Genomic DNA, 27,340 nt, shown 5'->3' on the forward strand with positions numbered 1-27,340 from the left:
TACCAAAACACCCAAGGGGTTACTACTGCGCTTTAATCTAAGGTCGCCTCACACAATAAAGGCCTCTTATGCTGCCATGGAAAGAAAGAAAATGAAGTATCTCCTTCATACACCCATGACCTCATCATCACATTTTGGATTTGGTATTTAGACAGGAAGAAAAACAAACCAGACCAACTACATCAATTACTCCGCTGACATGAATAAATCCCTCAATACCAAACGGATAATATATGATCTGACTTTTTTACAACTTTTATTCATTCATCCATTTTCTGTCGCGCTTATCCTCACTAGGGTTGCGGGCGTGCTGGACCCTATCCCAGCTTTCTTCGGGCGAGAGGCGGGGTACATCCTGTAATGGTCACCAGCCAACTTTTACTTTTATTAAAATATGCCTATTAAGTTTGAAAGTTTGAGATAATGTCACATTACGTGAAAATGGGTATTTTTTAAAACCCATTATTTTTTATAGTTTACTTATTTTTACACATGTATGATGATGATAAATATGATGACTTAGTTTTATGACGGCGCGTTCGGCAATTCATTTTCATTACTTTCTTGTGGAATTAGTTTTTTCAAAATCTGAACAAAACGCAGGGTGACCGACCAGTGCCCAGAAAAGATTGAGAACTTCTTGATCTTACTCAGTTCCACTGTACTTTTCCCCAAAAACTCAATAAGGCATGTTTCTAGAAATATTCCATTAAACAGATTCTTAACACACCTCTTTTTTCCCCCCCACAGTTTTTGTAGTAGCAAGAATTTGTACCAACAAAAATGTACCTTTCATCATAACCATTACTAGTATGGATTTGATTTAAGTTGAGTTGATGAGTTTTCAATGCTTCTTACTCCATCTACCCACCAGCAAATATCTCAGGGCGTGATTTTCACTTCACATGACGCTGTAACATTGTCAATGACATATTTGATTCAATAGATATATCAAATCTTTTGATCCATCTTATGCAAAGGCCCCAAGGTTGAGTGGGTATACAGCAACATATGAGTCACTTTCCATTAATTATCTTAATAGTACTAACCATGGCTGAAGAACACAGATGAGTGCTACTAAAGGGGGAGGTGGTAACAGGAACCATATGGTGAGAGCCATGTAACCTGAACTATGCTAGCACGGCTGTTCGGTTTGCCTGCGCACATTCGTTCCCCACACTGCCCCCACTACTTTTTCTACAGTTACAAATCGACAGGAATGCCAAATTGATGCACATACCTTTGACATGATCTCCTCAGCGAACTGCTGGGATTTGTTTTTTAGACTGCTGGTGCTTCCCACAGCTCAGTAAACTTTGATCAGATGATGTGGTTCCAATCCCTCCATCTACAGATGTTGTGCTTTAGGCACAGATTTGCTTCCTGGCCACCAGTGCCCAACTGAAAGAGCTATTGTTTACGCGATGACATCATCGTCTTCAGCTTTCCTCTACCCAGCAGGCTCTTAAGTGTGTGTGTGTGTGTGTGTGTGTGTGTGTGTATGAGAGATTATTGCCCCCAGCTGCCTTGCCACACATTTGACCAATTAAATCTAGAGTGGATACATCTGGTGGGGTAGTTTTCTTTTAAAGAGGGTAGTCCTATCTATTTTATCGTGAACCAGTCTTTGATTTCCATTCAACAAAGGTTTTGAGATATCAAAGAGGGATGCAAAACTTTGCAAGTCAGTAAAATACTTTTTCCGTCATTGACGATTAGAAATTATTTTAGACATATTTGTTGAAGCCAGTCAGTCTTTTCTGGAGTTTAAGACCCTAATGAACATTTTGGCATCTTTCTTTTTTGTGACTCACAGCATCTGTGAAGCAGATGTGAGTAACAGCAAACATTTCCCCTGCAATTTGACTGTATTGTCCTCTTTTGTTCCAACCTCATCTTTCCCTTTGGATAGACTGGCACCCCGGCAAGGTGGACGACTGGTTAGAACGTCTGACTCACAGTTCTGAGGACCGGGGTTCAATCCCCGGCCCCACCTGTGTGGAGTTTGGATGTTCTCCCCGTGCCTGCGTGGGTTTTCTCCGGGCACTCCGGTTTCCTCCCACATCCCAAAAACATGCATGGTAGGTTAATTGACAACTCTAAATTGCCCGTAGGTGTGAACGTGAGTGCGAAGGGTTGTTTGTTTGTGCCCTGCGATTGGCTGGTAACCAGTTCAGGGTGTTACCCGCCTCCTGCCCGATAATAGCTGGGATAGGCTCCAGCACGCCCGCGACCCTAGTGAGGAGAAGCGGCTCAGAAAATGGATGGATGGATGGATAGACTGGCACCCAACCAGGGTCCTCAAGATAACTACTTTAGTCTTTACTGAGGGGACAGTTTAGTAGAACATATTAAAAGCAAATATGTATACTAAGATTATTAGCAAAAAAACTACATTAATATGAGTCTTTGGAAGTGACACATTTCCCTGCAGATCAGCGCTCACAATTAACAAAGTACACACAATGGTAAAACTGTATGAGAGGACGAAGGAGGTTTTTTTTTTCAAAACAAACACTGGCACGCACCGTAGAGCCCCTTCAAGCATTGCAAACATTGCCTTATGTGTTGGACTGAGCTTTTAAACACATGGAAATACAAAGTGAAGGGTACAGTTCAAGGTTTATCCAGAAAACTAGCATCTCAGATTTATTCATCAATTTAGTCATTTCACCAACAAAGGATTAAAAATCAACACAACACAGTGAAATGTTTAAAATGAGGCACTGGTATACAGATATGCCACTATAAAACACATACGCTCAGAAATCCATAGCACAAACAGCTTCTGTGAACCTGTAGATGTGTGCATTTAAATGCAATTTACTCATCTACATGTGTACTGCAACTGTGGCTGCATATTTGCATGCAAGCATGCCTTTCACGACGTGTCTACTCTATGCTGGAAAGATGCTGTGAGTGTGTTCCTCCCCCTTGCGTTCAAGCCTACCAGATCTAAGCCCATGCAGAGCAGATACAAACCAAACACATTTGATTCCATATCAGAGAAGCAACTCTGCCTTGAGAGCTAATCTCTTACACATACCGTATGCTGTCATGTGAAGAAACGAGGGTGGATTAAATGGCACATACTGTATGCTAAAATCATGCAGTGCATGTGCAAAACAAAAATTAAAGTATAGTGGCACAAATATGGGACCTCATATATCTTGTGCTGAGTCTTTCTGTTTTTCCAAGTATACACTCACATATGCATATTTCCACATGACACAGGGAAAAAACCTTTAACGTGATTCTATAGCGTGGCAAAACCATCCTGCAGATTATCCCCTCCTGTTTCTCAGTATAGTATACACACACACAAAAACACAAGCATACACAACACACACATGCGCGCAGACACACACGCACACACACACAGGAATAGCTCTGCACTCACACACAAGCAGTAATACATACAAATTCTGCTGCATCCTCCCCACAGACTCACACACACAGTCGCTGAATCATTTTAGCAGCGACAGATTTATTCATGTCTATTTATAGCTGCACTCTGTGTCTTTCTCACACATCTCAGAATTTCACTGTAACAAGAACTGGTTGGGTTGAGTTTGGTACATCTTCCACACAAGCTTCTCTCTTTGTGTCAGACTTTGATGAGTCAAAAAAGAGATTTGTGTCTTTTTTTTTTTTTTAGCATTCTGTGCTGTTTTCCTTGAGGTAAATTCACACATAATTTATCACCACCTCTAAGGAAGTTTTACTGTATCTTAAATCATTTATTTGTTAGCAGGATGGACTGTAGAGCAGATCCACTTTAAATATTTTTTATGACAAATTTCAGTAAGGGCGGCACAGTGTGCGACTGGTTTGCAGATCTGCCTCATAGTTCTAAGGACCGGGGTTCAAATCCCGGCCCCGCCTATGTGGAGTTTGCATGTTCTCCCCGTGCATGCATGGGTTTTCTGCCGGGGACTCCGGTTTCCTCCCACATCCCAAAAACATGCATGGTAGGTTGATGGAAGGCTCTAAATTGCCCATTGGTGTGAGTGTGAATGGCTTTTTGTTTATACAGTATGTGCCAGGGGGTGCAATTGGCTGGCGACCAGTTCAGGGTGTACCACGCCTCTCGCCCGATGATAGCTGGGATAGGCTCGAGCACGCCCGCGACCCTAGTGAAGATAAGCGGTACAGAAAATGGACGAATATTTCAATAAGGTCACTCCAGGGTGTAGTTTGCTTTTTGCCAAGCCATCTGAGATGAGCTATAGCCTGCAGTTCATTGCAACCCTGATCAGGATAAGTAGGTTTTAGAAAATGGATGGATGATAATCAGTCATTTGTAATCTCTGTCTTTTTGTCCTCCTTCCTGGTTGAGGCACATTCAGTTCTCAGGGGCTAAATTCAAGTGAACTAGATGGGATTTTATTGATGGACATACATACAATTACCACAAAATAGATTCAGAGGATTTGCATGCACGCTAATGAGTGACTGTACTGGTAAAATTGCGAGGGGGGTCGGTGGGGGGGTGATATTGCAATGCATTCTGAGATTAGTATCAGCACATGCACTGAACAGGTTAGACATTAAAATAGTGTATATCCATCACACGTCCTTTGCTTTTAAGGGTTTGAAGACAAGAGAAGTGAGTGCTTTTACGAATAAAGCTTTTACTGGTGGGTGCATACATTAGGAAGCTGCTAAGTCATCCTCTGTGTTAGCAGCCATTATGAGATCACATCTGTGCTGCACCAGGTTAATTATGTAGCTGTTTGTGAAAGACTTCAGCAAATGACAAAGGTTATCCATGAGTCATGTAACTTTGTTTACAAACTGGTCAAAGGCTGTGCTTCAAAAAAGAATTCTGGTGTTGGGGAGTGCACCGACAGTATTCATCTGCAAACCACAGCAAGGCATGAAGCAGATGGCTACTATTTAACAATCCATCTTTGTTGCATCTCTATTCTTACCTTCTGCTATACTTCTGACCTTCCAGCTGCTTCTCTGTCATCTGCTTCTTTTTCCCTTCTTTCCACTTAATCAGAAAGAGGAAGGCGGGCATGCAATGGTGTGTGTCAGCATGCTTTCCTGTGTTCTTTGGCCTTTAATACATACTGCTGTAGTTTGACAATTACATTTCGTCATGTATCTTTATTCATAATCCAGATCCATTTGACTACATGTCCTTGATTGAGTATGAAAAAAATACTAATTCATCATTTCCAATGTTATATAGGGCTGAAACCTCCTATGTCTAAATTTGGTAAATTCAACCCGAAAAGGTTTTATAATTGCCTATAGATGCCACAAGATGGCAGCAAAGCACACAGATTTTCTACTGGACAGGGTGATGGCCTGTCTAAATGAAGTTCCTCCTCCAACTTCAACATAGTTCCTTGGCACAAAGATTCCTAAAGATTTAACCAAACCAATACTTTTACTCTAGACAGGGCTTTGGCATGAGTGCAAAAGCAACAAATAGGTTTTTTTGTAGCGAAAAATAATGTACTCCAAAAACAATCTGCGAAGAGGTGAATTTGTGAGTTGCGAATTTTGAATATGCAGGTACCACTGTGCCACTGTCAGACTTATTCACCCCAATTTCAATTACTCTTCTAACAATGTTAATACAGTAAATAGCAAAGACAGGTGCGTCAGCACAGGCAAACGCCGACTGACCAATAACATGACTTGTGCTTTATTACGCCCCTAAAACTGCTGGGTTAAAAATTACCCAACATGGGTTATTTGGATAACCCAAAGCGTTCCTAATGTTGGACCGACCTTGTCATTGGTTAACTAGCTGGGTTGGATTATGGGTGTTACCCTACGTGTTTGGTTGGGATTGTATATACCTAAAATGGGTTAAAAGTGATGTTGCTGTTGGCTTATTCCAATGTGACCCCAAAAGTGGTCTAAATTCTAAAATATAAATCCACCCATCCATTCTTTGTACTGCTTATTCTCACTAGGGTCACAAGTCTTCAATTAACCTACCATGCATGTTTAATGTGGAATGGAAACCGGAGTACGCAGAGAAAACCCACACAGGTACTGGGAATATACAAACTCCACACAGGAAGGATGGAGCTTGGATTCAAACCCACAGCCTCTGTACTGTGAGGGGGATGTGCTAACCAGTCAGCCACCAGGTCGGAAACATAATTGTCTGATGTCACATATACACATGCTTTGCCAAACCAACATTCCCTAGTATTTGGGATGCAATATTGTCTCTATGGTGCCTCAGTAAACATGTGAAATATAAATTAAAAATGTCCAGCACGGAGGCAACCAATCAGAGGCAAGGGGGTGGTCTTAGCCAAATATGGACAAAGCAGATACAAAACTGGGTCAAACAGAAGTAGCTGTCAGAGGGATACTCATATGACAAAACCAATGTGTTTAAAAAAAAATGAAATTCACACCTTTATGTTAAGTCCATATTAGATTCTGTGGAGGTCTAAATAGCCAAATATACAGGACATTTAAAGTATTTTTAGTTAGCATAAATAACATGAAATAGAAGTCCAGTCCAAAGCAGGTCCCAGTCTCAGGTGAATGAAAAAGTGGGAATCAGAAACAAAAATGGCGAATTGGAGAAGGCGGGTCTTTTCCAACCCAATATAGTGGGGCACCTGTAACCCAATCTTATTGAGCAAACTTAAACCCAACAACTGATCCCAATACTCGGGTTATGCAATCAATGCATTTTGTTTTATCTTGCGCTTGCCCAATTGACGGTTTAAATAATTTTATCTAATTTAATCATGTTGGGTAAAACTGACCCATCCTCTGACTCTGTGTCAACCCAACAGATGAATTACAATATTGACCCAGCCGTTTGTCAAAAATGTCCGTAAACATCATGGAACCAAGCAGACTTAATAGAAAATCCAGGATGTGCCGGACTGTTGAAGTGATGTGCGACACCAGAGGAAGTGATGCAGGCCGGGGCCGGCCGGCTGGCGAGCACGGAGCCATTGTACATATGAACGCACAGCACTCATCAGGAAAAGTCTCCTCAGCGCTCAGCTGCTCCGCCCCAACATCCTCTCTCGGCCGCGCAGTTTTCAGACACGCAAGAAACTTCTAGGGAAAAAAATAAATAAATCCAAATGTATTCCCCGCCTGTTGACAGTATGGCGGAATAACACTGCTACGTATCATTCGGAGGCTGTACTTATATGAGAGCGGACTTCCGCTTGCCTGCACTAACATTCGGACTCGGCTCGGAGTGCAAGAACCAAACGGATCCATGCAGATTTGTGCGAGAGCCGGATGATGTGTCGGTCGGACATCGCGCCTTTAACTAGTAATATTCCCCGTTCTGAGACGATGTGGAAAGAGGAATATGATGCTCACTTCGATTTTTTGCTGCAACTCCTGTAAGTTGAGTCATTCTATTTCGAGAGCAATGGACGCTATTACTGTCGAATAAGGGATTTTGCAGCGTGGCAAAGTGCAAGGAGTAAGGCGGTGTTGCAAGAAAAATCACTGTCATAAATAATGGCAGGTCTTTTAATCACACTTAGGCGGATTCTGGCGTCCGCCCTGTAATAAGTCTGTAAAAAAAGCATCTTAACAGTTCATTATTTTTGCCTTGAAATTATAATAACATGGTCCTGTAACAGCCTGTAATTTCTTGCCCTACATTTTTTTCTTTAGCCTATTTAAATTTGCTTTCTTTCTTGCTGTGGTTATCTTCATGAATGTACTCTGACCCGTGAGGTGGCCACCAGTTTGCTGAATCAATATATGAGTTTACACAAAAGTATATTTAGCTGATGAAACAGCAGTTTCAAGTCAGACTGTAAACATTGCAACAGTTATTATTATTATTTTTTTGTAGATGCTGTAACATATCTACAATCCTCATCAGGCAAAACATGGTGACACACAATAACACACACACAATCTTTTCAGTGTGTTATGCACTGTACCATTGTAAACCACAATCAAACAATGAAATGCCAGAATTTCCTAATTGTTGATTCCCCCTCATGCCACCGGAATCACTTACTGTCCCACTCATGCTCCCACTCATGCTTACACACACATGTAAACATACCTTAGCGGCAGACACAACTAAAGTGTTCCTGCACTTCCAAAGAGATTAGGTGAGTCACTGGCATGCACCATCATGCTCACTGCGTCTCTATCACTGATGCAAACATCTAAAGACAGACTGACTGGTGCTCTCAGTGAACAGGTATATATATGGGGAAAAAAACTCTGTATACATAGCACATGACTGTATTGTTATAGTCTACAAGAGGTGTCACATTTAATCAATTAATCGACAACTAATCAATCATCAAATTAGTCGAAAACCGTTTCGATGATCGATTAATCGTTTAGAGTCATTGTTTAACTTAGAATTGTCCAAATTCTCTGATTTCAGCCTCACAACAGTCAATGTTCTCTGATTTATGCAGTCCATCATGAAAGCAGACTGATTTTCTTTTGTGTTTAATCAAAATAAGACATTTGCAAACATCTGCCTTTACTTTGGGAAACGATGATCAACATGTATCCCTATTTTTGGCATGTTACAGAACAAACCAGTAAATAAATCATAATCAAATAATGGAAAATAATAATAATCTGAACATCACTCCATCTAATGTGATATTGCTTTATTGTTGTTTATCTGGTTTTGTTTAATATTTAAACCATACCAAATGAAAAACAATAATCGGTTAGGAAAGAGTAAACAGGAAAAAAAGATTTTGCAATAAACCTTTAATGCAAAATATTTGTAATCAGATTTTTGAATTAATATTTGATGGAATAATGGATAGATTAAATTCCAAAAATATTCGATAGTGACTGCCCTATAGTCTACATCACTTTCATGCTATTTTGTGCTGTATTATTTGAAGACATGCATTGCATTTGAAAAGTCCATCCATCCATCCATCCATTTTCTGAGCCGCTTCTCCTCAATAGGGTCGCGGGCGTGCTGGAGCCTATCCCAGCTATCATCGGGCAGGAGGCGGGGTACACCCTGAACTGGTTGCCAGCCAATCGCAGGGCACATACAAACAAACAAGCATTCGCACTCACAGTCATGCCTATGGGCAATTTAGAGTCTCCAATTAATGCATGTTTTTGGGATGTGGGAGGAAACCGGAGTGCCCGGAGAAAACCCACGCAGGCACGGGGAGAACATGCAAACTCCACACAGGCGGGGCCGAGGATTGAACCCGGGTCCTCAGAACTGTGAGGCTGACGCTCTAACCAGTCGTCCACCGTGCCGCCCATTTGAAAAGTCTAGCACCATTTTTGCTCTATAAATATAATCTCAATGATTTATGAGATTTCTCGGAGTCTATTGAATTCATTCGGTCTGACAAGCAAATGCAATTTCACGACAAACAAACAGTTTAATAACGTTTTGCCAAGTATTCCTGGCTCATTTTTTTGTATATGAAGGTTTTTTACAAGTTTATTCGGGTATGTATTTCTGCAAACACATGCATCCTCCCTGCCCTCCAGGAAGTGTCTTAATCAGATTCCCCCCAACCAACTCAACGCAAAACTGTTCTAATGGTTTCACGCTTCTGGATACAACAGCTGCCCACCCTGTCCCTAAGGATGGGCACCCTCCACATGAAAGGAATTTTAGAAGATACAATCTGCACTTTAGTTTGGGGTCGTGAATGTCCATGGCTTGTCTACTTATGTTTGATTAATGCAAACAATGGTGTTGTCTTGTTGAGGGGCGGGTAGTAGCTCCTAGCATAATATGCCAGGTATAAGTGATTCAAGGTCATGGACGTTATGGAAAATAATTAAGGTCTTATTGAATCAGCCAAGAAAAGAAAATATAACCTTGGATGTAGATTTTCGGGGGCCTTGGATGGGGTCACAGCAAAGGCTTGGTCAGCTCCTGTAGCCGGCACCATTCAGGAGGTCTATGGAAATATTTGTTTGTGCATTGGTCTGTGGGGTTTTCTTCGGTGTCAGTCTCTATTCACATGGCAGCTTTTGAGTTTATGACTAGCTGCACAATTGAGCCTGGCAGCCCTCACGACCTTATGTAGCACACAGCACTTGGCTTCCGCTGTATCCATGGTAACTGGCAAATCCCGAATGATAATGGCTAGTAATGTATTGAATTTGTGAGGGTAATGCAATTTGATTGATCTGATTATGCGAAAAAAAAGAAAGAAAAAAAAAGCCTTCTGAATCATCTGGCGGGAATGCTGACATGCCACACTGATGCACACCCTGAGGAAATTAACAAATACCATTTAGAGTGATGGAGTAAAATAGGAATGAGAGTTTATGCTACTTGAGAAATGCCTCTCACAGTTTACGTTCTGTGTTCATTTGCTCGTTCCAGAGTGACAATTAATTTTGTGTGATTCATGTAGCAGTTTTTCTTTCTTCGCTCAAAGAATGTAACTTTTCATTGTGAGCACAGTCGTGTGATATCGGGTAAGGTGTGTCACAGGAGATCTCTTTAATATTGTGCAAAACAACATAATTTGCATCGATACAAGATGGTACAGGATGAGTTGATGGCAAAGTGTCAATCGGAAATGGTCACCTGTTGCGCTCAGCATTAAAAGTACATAAATCTCCATCATTAAGTAAGCAGAAGTAGTGCGGAACTGGTATCGTAAACCTCCTCCTTTGGGTTTAATAAATAGTGAAGTTGGGTTCGAATAATACGTTAACATTTTCCACATTTGTGATGACTTCCACAGTTGTAGCGGCTAAATGGCTTTAACATACTGCTATTGTATTGTACAAGTTGTAGTATTAGTATTCCTCTTTGTCCACAAGGCCTGGGAGTTATAATGGATGGTGGCCAGTTTGATAGTTTTATTATTTGAGGAAATAAGCCATAAACGTTATGTTCATGATGATCCAAATTATTTATAACAATATTAAATCTTGCAATGACATTTACATGCTACATACTTGCTGTGCTGTATGTGCAGCATGGCACTTAACATTACATTACTTATTACAAAAGTCAGATATTTGTTTATAAATACATTATACATTTTTCATGATAATTACTGAAAATGTGCAAAGACAGAACTATGTAGGACTGAATTGTGGAGGTACATATACTGTAGCGTTGAACTGTTTTTCACCAATTTCAGTTTTCCAATTTTTGGGGGGGATGCCTAGTGACACATTTCAGCTCAGGCATGAGTCCCGCCCTTCCCTCATATTTAATAATTTGAGCACCTTCGTTCGCATCAGCAGTTATCTGGCGGAATTGCTAGTTACTTACTTTTAATTACCTGGCAGGCTTCTATCACTACGGCGCACAGTTACCCCGGGAAATGCATCCACAATTTACAAAACAGTTTGGTGTCGTTATTTAAATTCCCAATTGTTATGTATTTTGTGTTATTCGGGCTCCAGTAATATGTTAGAATGCAAAACATTTTAGGTATATAACTAGCAGGAAGTACGTGCTCAAATGTCTGCCATGTAGTGTGAGCCACAGACTGAAAGACAAGTGCCGCCATGTTTGAGAAACAATTAACTTTCCCTGAAGTGTCTCCGTTGTGTGGATTTACACACTGACGTAACACCAAGCGAAGACGTGACACTGGGACGAGGCAGCCTCCGGAAGCCTATTAGCTCATGAGCTAGCTTGTGGCTAGCGCCTATCATTACGTCGTGGAAAGCCCCGCGACGACCTTGGTTGCTATATATTTTAGCCACAGGACGATTTAAGAGGATATATTTTCATGGATCAAACATGTCGGGTTGTGTAGGCATGAGAAAGATGCTTGGCGTAGTGTTATGTGACTCACAGTTAACAGTTGAGCAGAGACAAAGGCACTCTTCTCTGTGGCGTGTCAGATTTACAAGACACATTTATTTACACTTTATAGCGACTTTAAAGTGTTTGTCAACTTGCATAACTGCTCCTAATAGGCATGACTAAGTAGTGTACATCTAGTCCTAAAAGGGAACAGAGGACTCTGCCTCAATGTCACACTCTCACATCCATTATTTGCCAGATCGGCAGCTAGTGAGCATGAGATGCACAATTTAGTAGGTCAGTTGAAGCTGTGTAGCTCAGGGGCAACTTGAAGGGCCAGAGAGAACATTCAGCGCATCTTTAAATATCTTTAGAATAACAAAGGCTTGGTTTTGTTGTGTTGAGGCCACATTTTCCCCATCAAAGTGGAATGTTGTAGTACCTGTACTAAAGTTAGTGGGGCTTTTTATCCTTTGAAGCAGGTGAGACCGGCCTCATCTTTATAATCTGTGACCACACAAAACAGGGACATTGTTAAAACGGGAAATTGTGTCAGTGTCATGCGTTATTCAACAGTATAACTCTCTTTTGTTAAATATGCGTATGTAATTGCCATGTAAGTTATTCTAGACTGTTTCTGTTTTATTAACCCTGGCACCTTGCTTGTGTGTTTGTTTTTGTCCATCCGTGTGTTTGTGCTCCTCCCACCAGCGATGCAAACCTCACAGACGTGCTGTCTGACTCAGACGAGTGCGAGTTGGGCAGTCTGGAGCATTTGGAGCGCGGTAGCACCGACACTCTGGCCAATGGCTGCCGAGCTGACTATGAAGCTGCCAAAAGGCTCGCCAAGCGCCTTTATCACCTCGAGGGCTTCAAGCGCTGCGATGTGGCCAGACACCTGGGCAAGAAGTGAGATCATGCAAGCATGAACATTACTGACAAAAAGTTAGAGCTATTTGGCGGTCCGGGTGAAATTTCAAGATGATCGTAAAATGCACTATATCCTTTACAGGTGAACGTAATTTGACCTTCTTTCAACTTTTGAATGAACGTTCACTTTTATGTGTTTCAGTACTTATTTTTCCCAACTTGCTGTTCTTTAACAATGAGGTGAATGGCAAATTTCACACTCTGTGACAGTCTGAGCTTGGATCCAGGAAATGTATTGGTCCATTCATGGATCAAACACCTGTTGTGAATTTTTCCATTCAGCTTCGTGTAAGAAAACAGCAAGTTGCGCAAAACATGCTGAAACACTGAACAGTTGGACAAATGCATTCAAAGGTTTTAAGAAGGTAAACTCATCAACATTTGTGATTTATGTGTGCGATATTTAGATATATTTGTCACTGACCCGCTGTTGCCTTTTGCTCTCCTGCAGTAATGACTTCAGTCAGTTGGTGGCGTCAGAGTACCTGAGTTTCTTTGATTTCTCGGGCTTGTCACTGGATCGGGCCCTAAGGTAATGCACACAGCAGCTATACACAGTATGTGTGGCAATGTAAAGGCTTGTCCACAAGCGTGATGATGTCACATTTACTGTTCACAAGGCATTAGCTTTGTGCGAATCAAGCTGTCGTGTTCACTGGAGTTAGCCAGTGGAGCTGACAGCTGGCAAGCGCATCACTTTCTTGTAGCTGACCTGTTGGTGTTTCAACACGCTGCCGTCAGCCCAGCACGCTTCTGAATAATTGAATACTGTTGCTCATTTTTTTCTGAAACTGTAAAACATACATTCTTATTTGAAATAGCTCAAATATAATTTTTTTTTGTAATTTTTAACTTTCAGTCAGTATAATGCATCTAGAGCAGTACAACTTTTAAAATTGGCAGGTGGCCAAGTGCAGTTGTATATCCATCCGGGCTCTCGCCCAAGGGAAGCTGGGAAAGGTTTCAGTTTACCCTTGATCCTAGACTGGTTGCGATAAAATGAAAAATATAAATAATAATAATAAAAAAAACACAAAACATAGTGAAAACAAAACAAAACAAAAATACAAGTAGAAGGCAGCAGTAGATTTTGTCCTTCGATACCATTGTAAATGTTCAATAGGATTAGGAAGAAGTAAAAAAAATATCATGTCCTACCCCTAATCCTGAGTATATATTTGACTTTAATAACAAAAATTAATTGACAACTCTAAATTACCCGTAGGTGTGAATGTGAGTGCAAATGGTTGTTTGTTTATTATTACAAAGTCACCTTCCACAAAACGGGTCGGAACACAGCACAATTCTGGTTCCGAAATGCTTCGGAATTTCTCCCAAAGTAAATTGAAGCCATTTATTCCTCAACTTGTCTGAATTTGGCAGGTAATGCAAAGCTTTACACATGACACAGCTGCGTTGTCACTCAGCCATTTTTTCTGAGATTAGTGGATGTGTACCAAACACAAAGTGGCAGGTACATGACTAATTAGTAACTTTCTACATCACAAACACACGGAAATCTAACCATGTCATTTTGGAAGCCTTATGAACTGTGAGGCTGACGATCTAACCAGTCGGCCAACCGTGCCGCCACAAGGACACAGTATTTGTTGTAAATGGATACTTTTCATACCAATTTCCTGAAACTGGATAATTTCCGGCGGCATGGTGACCGACTGGTTAGAGCGTCTGCCTCACAGTTCTGAGGTTCAATCCCCGGCCCCGCCTGTGTGGAGTTTGCATGTTCTCCCTGTGCCTACGTGGGTTTTCTCTGGGCACTCCGGTTTCCTCCCACATCCCAAAAACATGCATGCTAGGTGAATTGACAACTCTAAATTGCCCATAGGTGTGAATGTGAGTGCGAATGGTTGTTTGTTTGTATGTGCCCTGCGATTGGCTGGCAACCAGTTAAGGGTGTACCCCGCCTCCTGCCCGATGATAGCTGGGATAGGCTCCAGCACGCCCGCGACCCAAGTGAGGAGAAGCGGCTCAGAAAATGGATGGATGGATAATTTCCCTCGGCACACCTGTTGATCTCTCCTGGCACACAAATGTGCCACCGCGCACTGGTTGGGAATCAATGAGTTCAACTTGGCGAGCACATACAGTACAAATTCAACACTAAATCCCAACTGTGCCGACAACTGCCTGCGATAGTGTTTCCACTCCTCTATGGATTCAACCTGTTCAAAAAAAATGGCTCATCACAGGTGACTTTTCTTGTTTTGAAAATTTCCAGAAGATCAAAGGGCAGAGGGGAAATAATATAGTTCCCATTTTTTTTTGGTGGCAGGTGATATGCTGTTGATGTATTAACCTGTGGAATTTCCAACACATAATTTTCAATGCTTTCTTCTGTTGGCATTTTAGCGCAGTGACATAGTGTCTCAGCAGTCAGAAGCAATTGTCAGAGAAAATGCAATTTCAAATTCCTGACAGTATTCTGCATGACCCCTTTTGCCTTGTTTCCAAATGCATGCTCTTCTATATCTGTGACCTCCTCAGATTCTATTTGCTGGCAAGCATGATATATGTGCATATTTTCTTGCATTCTGACCTCTGACCTCTACTTGGCCTTTCATGTGTGACAGGAACTTTTTAAAAGCCTTTCCATTGATGGGGGAGACGCAGGAACGAGAGAGAATCCTAGTGCATTTCTCCAAACGCTTCTGCCACTGCAATCTACAAACACTCACCTCTGAAGGTCAGAGCAATGATATTGGTTTTGAAAACTTTACTGAACTTAAGCAGAACAGGATATTCCATACCTTAATCGCTTAGAATAACTTGGATACAGTATGCACTGTACTGTGTATTTATACATGGTAACTGTATACACTCACTGGCCACAACATTAGGTACATGTCATGTGCAAATCTAATTATAGGTGCTATACGTCATTTCACGGTTATGAACAGCATGAGGTGTGTCACATGGCACAAGAAGGCACGCTCAGTTACCTCTGTATTTAATGTTTTTCATTAGATTTTTTTATATTTACGCTCCAGAAGTGTTTCTTTTTTTTTATTCAAAGATATACTATATTTTTGACATTTCTTTCTGTACAAATGGCACACGATGGACTTGTTGACGCAGCGGCGGTGTAAGAATACGTCGTCATGTGGCACAAGAAAGCACATTTAGTTGCTGCCGTAATTACTGTGTTTTATTTGCTCATTCTGTTTATGGCCTAAAAGTGTTTTTTTCATACAAATATTTCCTGTATATTTGCTTCAGGACTTTAATACTGCTTTATCATATGTTTGTGATTTAAAGTATTATGATGCATTCTGACTTACCTACACATTTTGGGTTATGTTGCCCATGTAGGAATAGCACTCCTTTGAGGACCCCATCTCAACCCAATCCAAGAGCTTTATGAAAAACACTATCTACCAAAAATTAACATTTAAATGTGTGATTTAAATATTAATCAAAGAAAAATCAGAGTGGTGTTAAATTAACGTTCATGCTGTTGCTGAATCATATGTTTCTACCAATATTTTTGCCCCTCATGAAGCTGAATAATGTAGCTAAAATATTGGGCACTGCTCAGTATGATTCAGTGGAATTCTAAATCACTGCAAATTGTAACTCACACCTTAACACAATTCAGGTGTACTTAATGTTGTGGCCTGTGAATGTATGATGCAGTGCTGAAACTTTTAATTAAAATCAACATTAATTTATAATCCAGTGACATGAACTTGTGCAAATGTCTGAATGTGTCTCACGACTAAAAGAATGTGTGGCATTGCATGCATGTGTTTGTTTGTGTGTGACATTAAGTTGACCTCAGCATTTTATGTCATCTCTCTGCAGATGGAGCCCACACATTAACCTGCGCTCTCATGCTGCTTAACACAGATCTACATGGACATGTATGTGTTTACGTTCTCTATTGCACGAGTTTTAATGGATTCTATCTTATCTAATCACCCCGCATATTTGGAAAATGTCAACAATACAGGCCTTTGCCATCAATAGCATGCAGTATCTTATTTCTGATCTACATTTTTCTTTCATTGTAAAGTCCCCCCCACCCCACCCCACTCGCTGACTCGCCTCACACTTGCCTCCCAGCCTACTTTTTGACCTGCTTCTGTCTCTCCTGTCCTTAGCTAGTCTCAAGTGTTGATTTTTAACTGGAGCATTGTGATGTGAACCACATAGCATATCAAATGCCAATGTTCCCTAAACTGCTCACGTCAACCCTGCCCCTGCTAAACACTCGTGTAGTGAATAGCCCTCCTTTAACTAACATCCTTTCTCTCTTTTTGGTTCCTTTTCTTCCCTTTCAAATCCTCCCCCTGCTCAACACATCCGGTTTCCTGGCCTCTCTCTGTCCCTGCAGGTGGTAAGTATTCCTCTGGTGCCAACATTGGAATTGGTCCTTGGAATGTGCTCCTTTTGGTTTCCAAACGAATGTCCCAATTTTGGTCCTAATGCTATTTTAGGCTCCCAAATGAGCAGATGAAGCTGTCATCAAAATGACAACAATTTAAAATATTCCCTGTTTTCTATAGATGTGCTTTATTACAGACAAAAGATGGACAAAACCTCTAGCAACACTAATGATAAGAATATTCTTTGATTCTTTGCCCATTAAGAATTGTGTTCATTATGTGGAATCAATAGTTGATTAATCAGTACTTGAAGCTACCGAGTCAAATGGAGTGCACGACTCTGTGACCATCAGAGGCACTGTTGACTAAGTTCCTACTAGTTTGCTTTCTAAAGAACAACATTACATCACTTATGGGAAGTTGTGCTACATCCTCAAAGAACAATAGTTCAGAACATAGATAGATCCTCCCATCATATTAGAAAAACAATCCTCATAGTCACTCTTGGAAATTTAATCAAATGCCATATAATTTGCACTACACTGAATGAGTGAGGTGGGGGCGGGGGGGGGGGGGATAAGAAGTATAATTTGAGGCAATTCAAATGGATGTTTATGATTTGTGAAGCAACCTGGCTTGAACCACATCGAAACCACCTTCAGTCTTTTATCAGAATGTGAAATACAAGCATGAGCGATGGGAAGATAAGCACTGCCACCAAGTGGAGAGATGTATAACTGCATTCAGTTTGGGCCCTTTCAAAGCTATTTTAGCAGTGGATTATTTGTACATTTTTATTAACTGTCACACCTTTGATTTGTTATTTCCTCAGAACATTGGAAAGAAGATGTCTTGCCAACAGTTTATCAGTAATCTAGATGGCCTCAACAATGGCAAAGACTTTCCCAAAGATTTATTAAAGGTACAGCATTTACCTTCTCCTGAGAGTGTGCAGCTACCTAAAAAATGTCATGTTTCCAGGAAGATTTAGTCATGCTATTGTTCTGCCTTCCATGCACAGGTCTTGTATAACTCAATCAAGAACGAGAAGCTTGAGTGGGCTGTGTGAGTATGCTCTAAGTTCTGGGAGGGAAAAAATTTAAATAAAGCTTTCACGATGTTCATCTCCTGTTAATTTTTTATGTCACTGTGTGCAGTGAAGAAGAAGAGCTACGGAAGAGCCTGTCAGAGCTGGTAGAGGAGCAGTGTGAGGGCGGTAGTAAACGTGTTGTCAGGGTAACGGACAGCAATAACCCTTTCATTGCCATCCCCATCCTCCTCAATGCTGTAACCTACAAACATGGGGTGCTGACTCGCAAAAGCCATGCTGACATGGATGGGAAACGGAGTGAGTACACAAAAATTAAATTACTGATACATTATTCTATGAAGTTTTCTCCGGGCACTCCGGTTTCCTCCCACATCCCAAAAACATGTATTAATTGGAGACTCTAAATTGCCCGTAGGCATGACTGTGAGTGCGAATGGTTGTTTGTTTCTATGTGCCCTGCGATTGGCTGGCAACCAGTTCAGGGTGTACCCCGCCTCCTGCCCGATGACAGCTGGGATAGGCTCCAGCACGCCCGCGACCCTAGTGAGGAGAAGCGGCTCAGAAAATGGATGGATGGATTATTCTATGAAGTCTTTTTTTTTTTGCAATAATACACTGCTGTATTGTGAATCATTGAGATTATCTGTTTCCAATCTCTCTCCCATTTCTACCTTCCAGCCCCGCGGGGTCGTCGTGGTTGGAAGAAGTTCTATGCCGTTCTTAAGGGAATGATATTGTATCTCCAAAAGGTACTGCATCGCACCCATCTGCTTTGTTGCCATAGAAACACACACACACACACACACTACAGGAAGTCACTGACGTGGTGGATGGCTGTACTGTACAGTGGTTCTACTGCACTGCGCTTCAGAGAGTGAGGCAGAGAGGAAATAAAGCCTGGCAACCGCAGTGTGTGTGTTTGTCTCCCTCTTCTGGTAATAAGGCTTTATTTTAACAGGCAAAATTAGGCAGCGCGGTGACCTAAAGCTTGGTACATCTGCCTTACAGTTCTGAAGATCCGAGTATGAATCTCAGCTCCTGCCTCCCTGTGTGGCGTGTCCATGTTCTCTCTGTGTTTGCATGGGGTTTCTTAAGCTACGCGGGCGTCCTCACACGTTCCAAAAACATGCATGTTAGGTTCATTGTAGAATCTAAATTGTCCACAGCTGTAAATGTGAGTGTGAATGGTTGGGTGTCTGCATGTGTCCTGCGACCGGCTGGCGGCTCTCCACCCTAAGTCTGCAGACCCACCAATAGATGAATTTTTTAAGTTTTCTGTAGCATTAAATTAGGAGGACTGAGTGTTAGCCCCAATTTAAACATTATAGACATTTATGGAATGTTTCCTTTTCAGATATATGAAACAGTTTATTCCTATGACCTGAAAACAAACAATATGGCCTCGAATGTGTCTCATTCAGGATGAGTATAAGCCAGATGCTGACATTTCAGAGGTGGACCTGAAGAATGCTGTGCGGATCCACCACGCTTTAGCGACCCGCGCCACTGATTACAGCAAGAAAGCCAATGTACTCAAGCTCAAAACCTCTGACTGGAGAGTCTTTCTGCTACAGACCCCGTGAGTAAACCGAGGAGACTTGTTTGCTTCTCCCTAATCCCAAGTCAGCTCATCGCTGTGTTCTTTCTCTTCAGGAGTGAGGAGGAAATGATGTCATGGATCTTCCGAATAAACCTGGTGGCAGCGCTGTTCTCCGCTCCAGCGTTCCCTGCAGCCATTGGCTCCATGCAAAAATTTTGCCGGCCCATCCTTCCGTCCTCGTCAACAAGACTCAAGCAGGTACTGCACATACACGCAAACATACACAAAGACCAATTCCTAGTGAAGTTGGGACATTGTGTAAAATGTAAATAAAAACAGTATATAATAATTTGCAAATGCGTCTCAACCTATATTTGATTGAATACACTGCAAAGACAAGCTATTTAATGTTGAAACGGATGAATGTTGTTGTTTTTTGTAAACATTTTCTCATTTTGTATTTGATGCCTGCAACACATTCCAAAAAAGATGGGACAGGGGCAACGAAAGACTGGGAAAGTTGAGTAATGCTTAAAAAAACACCTGTTTGAAACATTCCACAAGTGAACAGGTTAATTGGAAAAAGGTTAGTGTCATGATTGTGCATAAAAGGAGCATCACCAAAAGACTCCATTGTTCACAATCAAGGATGGGGTGAGGTTCACCACTTTGTGACTAACTGCTTGAGCAAGTAGTCTAACAGCTTAAGAATGTTTCTCAACATACAATTGAAGAAATGAAGAAATCTTCACACAGAAGCGGCATGGCTTAAAACCAACATTGAATGCCCGTGAACTTCGATGCCTCAGGCGGCACTGAATTAAAAAACGACCCCCCCGCATTAGACTGTTCTATCAAGGTTCCACTGTACTTCATTGGAATTGTGGTTTGTGTGTGTGTGCGTGTGTGTGTGTGTGTGTATATATATATATATATATATATATATATATATATATATATATATATATATATATATATATATATATACACACACACACACATACATACACACTTTGTGTGTGTGTGATATACACATGCATACACATTTTGTCTGTGTGTGTGTGTGTGTGTGTGTGTGTGTGTGTGCAAACCCATCTTATTGGCTGTTTTCTGGGTCTTCTTTTGTTTGCCTGGTGTGTGATTGGTACAGGAGGAGCAGCTGCTGAGTCACGAGAGCAAGCTGAAGCAGATGAGCCTGGAACTGGAAGAGCACCGGAAAAACCCGCCCTCATCTGACCCCAAAAGCCGCGAGTGGGAGGAGTATCGGCTCAAAGAGCACTACCTCACATATGAGGTATATTCTTTGTGGAGAATTATTATTTTATTACCCACTCTTTTGTTTTTGTTATTTGTTTTGTGATATGCTGTTGATTTATTGACAAACACCAATGATGTCTGCAATTTGCACTCACTGACCCCAACATTAGGTACAATTGTACAATGTAATGCGATCCAATACGAGAGGTGAGTCAAGAAGTCCTCAGTTTTGATTGATGCTGTCATAAGGGTTTAGAAATACAAAGTATATATTGTATTATTTTGGGGGTAGAATTAGTTAAAATTAACTGCATTATAAATATTGTAGATGGCCCATGAACTTGTTAGGGGCCTGCTAACAGACAACAAATACAGTGCTCCTTGATTTATTTATTGACAGTTCAAGCTTGGTGGAGGTCTGGTCTGATCTTTTGAAAGGAGGAATTCATGCTAAAGCATACTGTTACTCATTAGATTGTGCAGGTTTTTTTTGTGTTGTTGTTGTATTTTCTTTTTTATATCCACAGAAACCTTTCTTTAACATTAAAATACAGTGACACTTTGACTAAGAGTCACCCCACCAAAAAAGGTTTGGAGGGCTTATAGATGACAGCAAAGCAATTAAAATTAGACAAGGCTATGGACTGAATACATGATGCTCCTGACCAGATGCCACAAGATGGTACCAAGGAAATATTTTCACATTAGACATGGCTTAAGCTTCAGCACAAAAACAGCAAATAAATGACTTTTCAGGTAATTAAAAAATAGAATAATTTGCAAATGCCAAACCGCAAATATGCTGGGGATCACTTGCCCGTTTATCACTGTGGTGACAACAGTTTCTGCTAAAGCCATTCTCCTTTTTCCCCCCCCATTTCTTTCACTTCAATCTTTCTTGACATCTATCCTTTTGCCAACCCACTCTCCCTCCATTGTGAGCAGAAAACTCGCTATGAGACGTATATCAGCCTCCTTGGGGCCAAAATCCGCATCGAGACAGACGATCTGGAGAAGATAGAGGCCAGTGTGCTGAGTGGCCTGATGATGGAGAGCGTCCTGACCGGTCGCGATTACCACCTCCGCAAGACACAGTCCTCGCCATCTATCAGCCAGGCTCACAGCGGTTTGAACGGGAGGGGCGCTGGATGCACTGCCCTAGGACAAGTGAGCTGAGGAGGGAAGGGGACCACAGAGACCACTACCCTAAAAATGACTTCCCTCAAAGCTAAAACCAGCGTCATGTAACGTTATTGGGTTCCCAGTTTGTCATTTTACCAAAATCAGAATCCTTCCTAGAATGTATCAATCCTTGTGATAAAGTTTCCTTGAGCAATAGAAGTCCCTCCCTCAACACTCTGACTTACCCCTGCCTCAACCTCAGTACTGTTGCACATTGAAAATGATCGGAACTGTGATCACTATTTATTACATCATCAGTATTATTATTTTTTAAGTCAAGCGTGATGCAATTGTCTTTCGTTGAAATATGGGTTTCCTTTTCAGCAGAGAGAATGAGGCCAGACAACAACACAAATGACGTTCAAGCACGTCTGGTTTCCTCTCTTTCTGGTGTCTCTGCAGGCAGTGGCTGAGATAGAGGAAATGGAAATGGTACTACTGTAGAATTATGACCTTTGCGTTTCACACTCACCTTTGGACCTAAATTTTGGGTGGAGCGTGATTTGCAAAGGCGATGCCACAAATCTGTTGCAGAAACTCAAAAATCTCAGAAGGATCCTCCCAGGCTGAAAATATTTATTTATTTATTTAATTCTTTAAAAAATAAGTATAAAATAAAATAAAAAAGAGAGACAGTTAAAGTGCTCTTTTTGCAACCGTCTCCTTGCACATGCGCAGAGAGGGACGCCCTCATGGAACTGTTTGCCGGAGGAGCTCGGAGTTGAGTGCCTTACTCACGGCACCTTGACACCAGCTAGTGAGCACACGGTCAACAAGAACAACTTGAATCCAAAAGGACTTGAAACAGCGCCAACTTGCTCAAGGTCTTGCGCTGTGATTTCTAAGCCGCTGTTACCCCTAAAGAGTGACACATTCAAATATTCTTTTTGTTTCTAGCATCTCAAAGAGGAAATCAGCATGTGACTGAATTAAAGCACCGTGCTACTGTATGTTCTGTTATAATAGCTACTCTGCTCTTCTTGAAAGCCTGCACTGACAAAGGTTGAGGGTCAAAAGACTGATGACTGAACCCTAAATATCGGTGCAAACGCTTCTCATTGCAGTGAGGTCCAGTAGTATTTGGACAGTGGTGGATTTTTTTATTTTTTTATACACCACCAAATTTAATTTGAAATGATTGTGATTGAAGCGTAGACTCTTAGCTTTCAAGGGGTTTCACAAAAATATGTCATTTACCATTCAGCGTGGCCCAAAGGTATTTTATGGTTTACCAGGCCTTCACTGCAACCACTTTCACTTGCATTTGTTTGTCTTGAGAATTTGATTCAAGAACATGAGGGAGGCTTCTTTCCTTAAATGTAATCTACCAGTGTTTGTATTGTTAATGTATTTTTATTTCAGGAAGACATTTACAGACCTGTAAATTTTAATGATATATCTCTGATCTCCTGATTATTCTCGACTTCTGTTGCTGTTTTGAATATTTCTTTTCACCTCTTAAAGCTGCAAATATACATTTCAGTCACATCATGGTAGCGTATAAAGGCATACATTGCCAATGTCATTGTTAAAATACTTCTGCTGCTGGTTAGGAAGAAGTTAATGTAGCAGGGTCAAATTGCGCTTTCATGCTTTTTGGGTGAGAAAGAATCCAGAAGTCTTTTGCTGAATGAGACTGATCATCCAAATCAGGCTTTCTTATCACAGACAAACGAGCAAAAATGCAGCTATCATCGTCGTGACCTGCACCTCTTTAGAAAAGATCCAAATATTTCATTCTTGTGTTCTTCATAGTGAAATGTTGTCTTCTTTGGTGCCCATGGCCTATTTGGACAAGTGTAGCAGCAGAATGGTTCCAATTTGGCACACAAACACCAATAAAAGTGTCAGATGAGTAGCTGTGGAAAACAACTCCACCAGTGGGATAGCGATCAAAACATCCTCCACAGGTTTCACTCTGAGCATTACGAAAGATTTGATTTCTCAGAAGCAGATGGTTTGGTTTTCTCAGTAAGACCCAGAAGGCAAAGCAAACTTCCAGTACATACTTAACAAAATAGCACATTAAGGCTTCTTGGAACTTGCATAAAAAGTGGACATTGGGTTGTGGAGCGAATGGTGACGGTACCGATGTTTGTGAGCACCTTAATGATCCCACCCAAAGGCGGACGCACACATACACACACAAACACACACAGACATTCTAAGTAATTTGTTTATGACACAACTGTAGAGCTTAGAGCCCCTCACTCAGCCTCAGTGAGAGACTTGTTGACTTTTCACCATAGCTTTCCATGTCCTCATGAGCTGTCACGTCTTTGCTTTGGGGTTTGAAAATCATTTGGGGACTTCTTTGGAAACTCTGAATCCCAGCTAGACAACGCTAAAAGTAGAAAGTTGTAATGTATCAGGATAAATAACTAGCTTTTTTTACACGGAGATTTCTCCTTGTCACTTCAGCTGTTGTGCTAACCGATGTTCCCAATGTTCTAGGGTAGGCCTGTGCTGTAAAATAGGACTGTGACAAAAATATTTGTTGATTGTTATGTTCATTATATTAAAAAAAAAGGCAACTTCGGCACTTTGATGTCAGCATTAGACCTGTCATTTTGCTTTGTTTGTATATTTGAACTGTTTTTTTTTCTCCTTCGGATGTTCATTCAGTGTAAAAGACATATTTACTGAATATTTAGTCTGTGCTTCATAAAGTAAGGTTTTATAGAGAAGACTGTAGTTGTGATTTATTAATATTGGCACCAAAACGACGTGCAGCTGTTTGGGTTCCATTTACATCACTGATGTACTGTACATATTTCTTTGTACTCTATATTAAAAGCATTTTAGAAGAATATAACTATTTCACAAGTTTCATAATTGGAATCTAGAAACAGGGATCCCCCGCCCCTTACCTTTGATATTGTGGTATCAGCAAGTATGACCATGTAAAAATAACTTGTTCGAAATGAAAAATTGTGCGAGGCAGAGTGCTGACAAAGATGCAGCATGTAATGTAAATGCATAAGATAGATAAAACAAATAAATACTTGTCGTCCCAAGGTCCCACATTTTACCAAACCATCTTTTTCTAGTATTTCGGATGTTATATTGGCTGTATGGTGCCTCAGTAAACGTGAAATATGAATTAAAACTGTCCACGCATTCCTGCGGTACAGACGTTTTTCTGCCGAGAGGCCTGAAATCAGGTCATTCAAATTTCTCGAGCTTATCCACATCACTAGCAAAGATCTCTGCCTACCTCTCAGGGGCTTGTACACGGAGGCAACCAATCAGAGGAAAGGGGGGCCGTCTTTGCCAGATATGGAAATAGCGGATACAAAACTGGGTCAAACAGAAGTAGCTGTCAGAGGGGCCTTTTATGGACACTGGTATGACAAAACCAAGGTGTTTTTTAAAAAAAAAAAATGAAATCGACACTTTTATACTAAATCCATTTGAGAGAGTCACTCTATGCAGGTGTAAATAGCCAACATATGGTACCTTTAAAATGTATATACTCGCTATTTATTAATATTTACTTGACCATTGATCTATACCATCCCAACTCCGGTGCTGCATCCCATTTTGCTCCAACAATGAAAAATAATCCCTGAACCTCTGACAGTTTGGGAGGTTTGTTGCAGGTTTTTTTTAATCCACATTTGTATTACACGTACAAACATAAATTACTTAAGAGTTTCGCAAAACATTGTCTCACAAGGATACAAAATAGCATGGCAATATGGACGAGACTGGTATTAGGTGGTTAGCATGCTAAATTTACAAGCCAACAAGAAATGTATGTATTTATATTACATTGATCTATTTGTAAAATATAGGAAGCCCATATAATAAATTCTGCATATACAGGAGCATTTATTTTTATTGCAAGCAAACTGCTATAATAGACTATCCGTAGGATACTGGAGTATTTAGCAGGCTAGCACAACCACCTACTCGGTTGGGATGTAGGTGCAGTGTGTGGGATTATCTTTGCATTACATGAAAATGCTTTACTCATTGCAAAGGAGTAAAAGATTGAAATAAGAGCAATGGTTAATAAGACACAAAAGTTTTTCAAACATTTTTACAAGAATAAAATGCAAAGTTACGAGAATACACCCATAATATGAGGGAATTTAAAAAAAATTTTTTTTGGGGGGACTAAGGACAATTTGGAAAATTATTATGCCCCTGTAAAAAAATGGAATGATAATAATTCCTCGGTCTTCATAAATTTATTTAATTTTAAAGTGAAATACCATATTTCTCAGTTCCAAGTACCTGTGAGTAAAGGTTTTGTCCCTTAAAATATAATCACTGTGATCAGTTATCTTGCACACATTGTAGATGACAAACTGAAGCAAAATATTCTCAAGTAAACTGCGGTTATTTTTGTAAAATTATTATTATTTTTTAAATCATTAAGTATAAAGATTTGTTGTTGTTATTTATTATTATATCAGGTATGGTAAGATTTTAGTAAATTTTACTTTGACAAGATCCTTACCAGTCCTCAGTTTAACACAAATGTTTATCCTTCGATTACAACATGGGTGTGGCTCTAATATTCATTACCGTTCCTTCAAATATTTGAAACAAAACTTACTAACATTCAAGAGAAGCTTACTTCCTGCAACTTTGGATGCTACTTTGTTGTTTATTGTTTTCTCTTTTGCATCCCACAATTCTTAGAACGTTTTAAAAGCCAAACAATTTAGCTTGCCTTTTGTTTTACAGAAACATGTTCACTGTTTCTCTTCAAACAGATCTAAGTAGCCATAAAAATCAGTTCTCAAGATGTTGTACAAATTAAGCCACAAAGCGGTAATAGTGCTAAGTCACAGTAAGAATTTGAACAGTATGCATTTGCCATTTCGTAGTTGAATACACATTTGTATAACTTGATATGTTCTAATTTTGACAAGATGCAAGATTCAATACGTGACCATAAATTGGCTTTTTTTCAACTTTGGCTGAGCAAAACAAACATTCATAGAAGGAGCCGCAACATAGTAACAAATAATACACAATAATAATACACATTATTGATTAAGCTATCCATTTAAATATCAAGGTTGAATAAAAATCTATTTAGTATTTTTAAATATCAGGACAGAAGGCACAAGTAACCCGAACAAAATGTAAATATTGCATATTTACCAAGTTTCCAGGGACTGATTTCAGGCAGTACAAGTCCATCCATCCATCCATCTTCCGTTTCGCTTATCCTCACTAGGGTCGCGGGCGTGCTGGAGCCTATACCAGCTATCTCCGGGCGAGAGGCAGGGTACACCCTGAACTGGTCGCCAGCCAAACGCAGGGCACATATAAAGAAACAACCATTCGCACTCACATTCAACCCTACGGGC

The 27,340-nt window shown here is 40.6% G+C and overlaps 1 protein-coding gene across 1 annotated transcript in view; it reads left to right on the forward strand.

Moving 5' to 3' along the window:
* Positions 1-24,897, forward strand: part of psd2 (pleckstrin and Sec7 domain containing 2) — a 28,568-nt gene extending 3,671 nt beyond the window's left edge. The window contains exons 3-14 of the mRNA XM_061686091.1: positions 12,416-12,613; positions 13,086-13,166; positions 15,226-15,338; positions 16,457-16,517; positions 17,812-17,902; positions 18,002-18,045; positions 18,138-18,328; positions 18,710-18,780; positions 19,453-19,610; positions 19,685-19,829; positions 20,722-20,865; positions 21,774-24,897. Coding sequence (XP_061542075.1) covers positions 12,416-12,613; positions 13,086-13,166; positions 15,226-15,338; positions 16,457-16,517; positions 17,812-17,902; positions 18,002-18,045; positions 18,138-18,328; positions 18,710-18,780; positions 19,453-19,610; positions 19,685-19,829; positions 20,722-20,865; positions 21,774-22,004 — 1,528 coding nt within the window. The 3' untranslated portion in view covers positions 22,005-24,897. The remainder of the gene's footprint in view (positions 1-12,415; positions 12,614-13,085; positions 13,167-15,225; positions 15,339-16,456; positions 16,518-17,811; positions 17,903-18,001; positions 18,046-18,137; positions 18,329-18,709; positions 18,781-19,452; positions 19,611-19,684; positions 19,830-20,721; positions 20,866-21,773) is intronic.
* The last annotated feature ends 2,443 nt before the right edge of the window (positions 24,898-27,340 follow it).

Source organism: Phycodurus eques, chromosome 9 (genome assembly GCF_024500275.1).
Source record: "Phycodurus eques isolate BA_2022a chromosome 9, UOR_Pequ_1.1, whole genome shotgun sequence".
Classification (NCBI taxonomy): Eukaryota; Metazoa; Chordata; class Actinopteri; order Syngnathiformes; family Syngnathidae; genus Phycodurus; species Phycodurus eques.